The sequence below is a fragment of the Mangifera indica genome, chromosome 7 (assembly GCF_011075055.1).
Source record: "Mangifera indica cultivar Alphonso chromosome 7, CATAS_Mindica_2.1, whole genome shotgun sequence".
NCBI lineage: Eukaryota > Viridiplantae > Streptophyta > Magnoliopsida > Sapindales > Anacardiaceae > Mangifera > Mangifera indica.
In genome coordinates, this window is record NC_058143.1 from 3,774,258 (window position 1) to 3,780,534 (window position 6,277).

The window sequence follows — 6,277 nt, forward strand, 5'->3', positions numbered from 1 at the left end:
CTGATATTCTTAACAAAGCAGTCTTAACTAAATCACTAGAAATTTTTTTCATTGTTTAGCAAACCTTGATACCTCCATTATTTCAAGTCTATAACAATTAATGGTAAAAGAATTTTGAATTGTATCATCTAACTCTTCTTACGATCTTAGCATAACACTCACGAATAAGATAAAAACTTTCAAACCAAAAAAAAAAAAGGTGCGACTCTGTTCCTCTTGCTACAAGAAAAATGAGATAAATATAACTATGATTCAGTAACATGTACACGATTCCAGCTGTGAAATATGAGAATTTTGCAACAAGTGCATTGTGCATAATGTTAAATCCAGTTTATGGCAACATGCAGACAATGAAAATTGTTAAATATATTAAATTCAAAACAACAATTTATTTCAAGAATTGCAACACTCCAAAATGAATCTCAAACTGATAAGAGAGCTTTTTCAAGTGTTTTTTTTTTTTTTTTTTGCTTTATAGAATAATACTAAATATAATTACAATAAGTGTAAATATAGATATAAACATTAATGTATTATTAAATGAGTGAGTGTTATTATTTTTTAATTTAAAATTTATCCAATAAGATGATGACATGTTAGCATTCAAACCTGCAATCATTGTTAATGCTAACTAATCATAAATTTGTGTTATTTAATCAGTAAGACATCTCTAACAGCTTTTTATTTTAATGAGCATTTTTTTCACTTGAAACCTTTAGCTCCTATACTCTTTAAAGATACCATTTCACTCACAATGTAAAATATTACGTAAAGATCCATTTGATATTTAAATCTTATATATAAAACTACATATTTTTTTTATCAGAAACTGGCAATGTTGCTCAAGAAAGAAATGCAAAAAATTGAAAAGATAATACTTGCTAAATCAATCCAAACATAAACATTATCATACATAGTGATACTCTAAACGAAATCAAACAAAGCATTTTCCATACTAGCAACTATTCTGCCAAGACCAAAGACTATGAATTAGTTCCTCCGAAGAATCATCATCCAATTGCTCAAGTTGTTCCCCAAAGTAATTATTTGTGCTATTAAAATGCGTGAGGATTGGATCATATGAAGCATTGTTTGAGTGTTGTTGTTGCTCATCAATCGCCATTTCCATTGGCATATTTTCCCTAAAATAAGCCTCTCCAACGAAACCAAGCTGCATGTCCATTGAACTACTCACTTCAGAATTATAAGGTTCATACACAATGTCTAGCTCTAATGGCTCTGGTTGCTGCATTTCTTCATCACACCCACAATCAATATTGCTCTTTAACTTGTACCCTTTTCCACCACTCTTTAGCTCTTCTTGTATACTTAGTTTTCCCTTATATTTGATCTTGCAAATTCTCCATTCCTGAAAATTAGTTTATTTTCATCCATCAGGAATTGATGATCCTAGTCAAAAGCCACTCTAGAGATAAACATAATATATAGATGTAATAGAATATTTTTGCTGAGAAAAAAAAGGGAAAAAAATGATGTTTGTAACAGAACATACAATAATAAATAAATAGCAATAAAACTTTTATTTAAATTATCATATGGATATTGATATATGCAATCATTTATATATAGCCACTATCATATACTAGCTTGACAGTAAATATTTAATGTAAATATAATTCATAAGGAAAACAAGCTCATGATGGCCATGGTAATGATATCATAGAAGAAGATCACATGCTGTCCACATTGCTATAAAACAAAAAGGAATCAAATATGACTATGAAATTAATCTTTAATTATTTTTATAAATTTTATGTTACAATGATAATCTCTTAACGTTTAACCCAAAACAAATAAATATTTAATAATTAGAAAATTAAAGAAGGAATGCATACAGCATACTACATTACAACTTACAATATATTATAAATTGAAGCATATATAAATATGGGATTTTATGTTATATATCGTTACTAAAATTAACATTGCAACAATTATTTAATACAAAAACCTAAGGAAATATAAATATTGCCCAAAATGAACATGGAATGGCTGATTCACATGATCTGTATTATTTAATTAATGTAGCTAAAGATATACTAGCTTAGTAGATTTGATGGAGGCTCTCTTAATTATAGATATTCAGCTATCAACTTTCACTATCTAGAGAATATGCTTCCAGATAATTTATATTAACAAGTTATTTGATAAATATTTTAAAATAATGTCAAATAAAAGATTGTTTATCCGAAAATTCTCTACTTAGTTCAGCAGGATAGATTGAATATATAAAATTCGTGAACTTTCATTGACTTCTGAGGGCAGGCATTGACTTAAAGCGTGACAATTTCATGTTCAGAAATTGCAAAAGATAAGTTAAGATATGGGTGAAAAATACATATTTCTTCATTGTTGGGAAACCTACAAAATTAGAAAACTATTCTTCAGTAGGGTACTAGTAATCATGCGTCTGATGAAAAGATGTAATCAATCAAAGCTCAGAATCTTTAACTAAAAAAATACAAACATACAAGTATGTTGATTATTAGTACAAGTAAAATTTACTTGCAAAAGCGATAAGATTAAGATGGGAAGTTAACTACAAAGAAACCAACTGCATAATGAAAATGTATACAAGCTTGAAAGGACACAAACCGTTATTTTGGAGTCAAGGCTATATTCGTGCATAATCCAGTTTGTCTTGAGAGCATTTTTACGCTTTCTTTCATTATCACTAAACCTGATAAATGTAAGAGGCCTCTTATAGCCTATTACATATTTGTTATTAGCATAAATCTTCTTCACATGCCCGGTTGCTCTCCACCATCCTCGACCTGACACTTCTCGAGAATCGTTCTCCCTCATATAGTAGCAGTATCTCTCATTGTTAAGCAAAACCATTGTGTGATCCCCTATACCCATCAAAAAAATTAGTTAATTATGAAAGCCCAATTGATGAAGAAGTGAAAAGCTTAATTGATTCTACAGATGACATATGAGATGTGACCTAGTTGAGCTTAAGATTATTTAGTTTAACAAAATGAAGCAAAGAAACTAGATGACCTAAGAGATGTGACATTTTTCAAGAGAACAATGATGAAATAAATAGAGAAGAAGTTGAAACGCACATTGAAGATCTCTTGGGTCGAGCTCATAGACATTTCTTTCAACAATGAAACGATCATGGAGAGGCATTTCTTGGCCAGAAACTTTTCTTTCAAGGATTTCGATGAGCTCTTCATCAGTGGGATTGAATCTGAAGCCAGTGGGCATCATCATCATCACTCACTCTTTGCTCTGCAGACAAAATCTTAAGGCTTGAAAGGGGATTTTAGGAGCGTTCACACTCAGCTAACTACTGTAAAGACAAAGATAAACGATGCTTCCATGTACGTAGGGTGGACATGTCTTTTTCAACGCATTTTGAGGCTCCCTTGTTCTTATTTTTATATAAGGAAAAAATAAGTAAAGTGGGTTCCTCATCCTCTTGTCAAATGCGCGTTAAAGTTACATGTTAATCGTACATAATGTTTGGTATACATATTATTAAAATAATGTATACGATTTATATGCGAAAATATAAATTCTCATATTAATAGCAAGCTAATATGTCACATTCAATTAGATTAAAACATAATAAATCCAAATTAGTTATAATATTTTCTAATCTTTGTAAAAAATGTGATGGTGGTTATGAAATTAAAACATTCGGTGACAAAAAAACACATATTGATTTTGGTGCTGGATGTAGTACCAGAAGACTTTTGGGAAGACTTTTTTTTAATGTCAAAATCTATTTTCAACTTAGTTTTTTTTTTTTTTTTTTTAAGTGATATTTTTACACTTTTGGGCCTTTCCTAGGTGAAAAAATCTAAATTTATTTAATAATAAAAAAAGCCTAAACTCACAATATTTATAAATTAGATTAAAATAAGGTTCAATATATACATATAAATAACATACTAAAGTTAGAATAAAGAAGAGAAGAGGAGAAAAAACACTGTTTTGGGTTTTTAGTATGTATTTGTAATAGATTTTGGTTTTCTTTTAATTTCACCGTTAGATTACTCTGATTTTTAGATTATTGATAGAAGACTCATCATTCTTTATTCTAAATAGCAAAAACCACGGTTTGATTTTCAAGTGAGATTTATCCATGTTGAAATGTGATTAATTGTCTGGTACAGTTTTATTTAGACAATTCTTAGAAAAATATTTTTTTCTCTTTCGTTTACTGTTAGATTATTCTCAAATTTTAATAGTATTTTAAGCACATGTGGTTTTATATTTTAAACGATGAAAGTCTATTTGTTCTACTTGTAACATGAGGTGTAGGTTTTTGAGTTTGTTATGATATTTCTTATTTTTCTACGGGTGTATTATTTTTTTGCTTTATTGCTTTGGAAAGTTATATATTCATTTATACACTGAAAATAGTATACTATTTTTTTAATATAGTGAATTGGTTTTTTTGACCCAACAGTTTTACTTTTCATATTAAAGTGGCTTTCACGTTAAGTTAAAATATGGTATTCTTTTTTATTATTTGGTGTGACTGAATCATATTTTTAATTAATTATTTACTATCACATAGTTTAATCAAACAATATTTAGTAGGAATTTTAAATTAATTAAAAAAATAAGATTATGCTGTTAAAATGTTATTCTTTTTTTATTCTCCATGTCTACCTGAAAACTATCACAGAACCCCACAATCTCTCTCCTCACCGCCATGGAAACTTGAAACCACATTTTCCTTTTGTTTATTATGTCTTTTCCTTTGAGATATTCGAAGCTCGAAATTCTACAATGATGCTTCCTCTCAATGTAGAAGGAGAAAGAACAGAACCACAGGGCCGACACTGAAATTGTTCAAAATTTTCAATTATGCAGTTTTTCATAATTATTATGAAGCTATGCAATGCAACTATGTTAAGGAAATTTATAGGTACGACTTATGCAAATATATTTTCTTTTAAATTATGTATTCGTTTATCTCGTCACCAATCATTCATGATTCAGTGAGTTAAGTAATGAAGAAACATATGGTACAGATTTATTATGTATAGATCACGTGAAGTGCTTTTTCTTTGTCAAATTTTTTATTTGTTGTATGATTTAAACGTGGTTACTTTTAATATGTAGGAGAACTAGAAGGTAGCACACTAGCAGCAACCCATGATTTATGTGAAGTGCATGAATGCATGGACGGACAGTGTTACTAATTTTCTTTCATCCGCGAAAAGTCATTCATTTTGCTTTTCAATAAAGTAACGGAAAAATAGTTGTAATAAAATTATATGTATTAATAATAATATTAATTTATATATTAATAATGATATATTATCATATGATTAAGAAATATTTTATATTTTATATATATTAGCATGTGTACAAAATACACATAATCTTAATGAATAAAATATTCTACAACCTAGAAAATAAAAGGATGCAGAAACAGCCCTTGAAAATAATTATTTCTTTTGAAATAAAAAAGCCATATAACTTTTTCGCATCTAAGGTTTGATAAAATGACAATTTTTCACCATTTCAATTTGAAAAAAATCATTTTTCCTTCTATCTATTAAAGTTAGCTGTTAGTATTATCAAGTAAAAGATATTTATGTTAATATGTTCAAATAATATAATAAGAATATAATTAACTATCATTTTGTTTACAAGTTTTAAAATATTATAATAACACTTTTATCAAACTGAACTATAAACAATATTATGAGAGTGTAAATTTTAGTTAATAAAACTTATTAGAGGTAAACCAATATTTTTTCTATTTTGATTTGAAATTATCATTTCAACCCCACATATTTTGGCATTTTAACCTTAATAGTTTATATTATGACATTTTCACCCCATAATAGTAGCGGTCTGTTATGTTTTTTAGGAGTATAACTATCATTTTTTAAACTATTGAAGGGTATATTAAAATTTTAAATTTTTTAAAAACACCTCAAACTTTTTTCATATTATAAAACCTAAAAATTATACTAACACCTCTATTATTTAAAAAAAATCATAGTTCATTCATCAATATACAATTATACGTCATTGACAATCTAATATACACTTGTATTACTAATTTTTTATTATTTTATTAATATGAATTAGTGGTGAAAAAATATTTAATAAGATTTTAGGGGCAATAATTTTATAAATTTAACTAATTTTTTTAACAAACATAATATATAGGTAAAAAAATAGTTTTTTTTAATTTAAAAAATGATGATTTATGGTTATGTTAAACCTAAACCATTATAACAAGTGGCAAGTTGGGGTAACAATTTTGGTGCGCTAGTTA

General features: G+C 27.5%; 1 protein-coding gene across 1 annotated transcript; it reads right to left on the reverse strand.

Moving 5' to 3' along the window:
- Window positions 1-863: 863 nt before the first annotated feature.
- On the reverse strand, window positions 864-3,375 carry LOC123221727 (NAC domain-containing protein 41-like). Its single transcript, XM_044644630.1, has 3 exons — window positions 3,090-3,375; window positions 2,617-2,873; window positions 864-1,369 (listed from the first exon to the last, which is right to left on the reverse strand). Exons 1-3 carry the CDS (start codon window positions 3,241-3,243, stop codon window positions 956-958), a joined length of 825 nt encoding a protein of 274 aa, XP_044500565.1. The 5' UTR covers window positions 3,244-3,375; the 3' UTR covers window positions 864-955.
- Between the last annotated feature and the right edge of the window lie 2,902 nt (window positions 3,376-6,277).

What these genes read in the sequence shown, in the direction of transcription:
- LOC123221727 (XM_044644630.1), bottom strand. Translation starts at nt 3,243, where the DNA reads ATGATGATGATGCCCACTGGCTTCAGATTCAATCCCACTGATGAAGAG. An exon ending in CGACCCAAGAGATCTTCAAT is followed by an intron (nt 2,874 to 3,089) that starts GTGCGTTTCAAC and finishes TGATGGGTATAG; the next exon opens with GGGATCACACAATGGTTTTG. An exon ending in GCCTTGACTCCAAAATAACG is followed by an intron (nt 1,370 to 2,616) that starts GTTTGTGTCCTT and finishes ACTAATTTTCAG; the next exon opens with GAATGGAGAATTTGCAAGAT.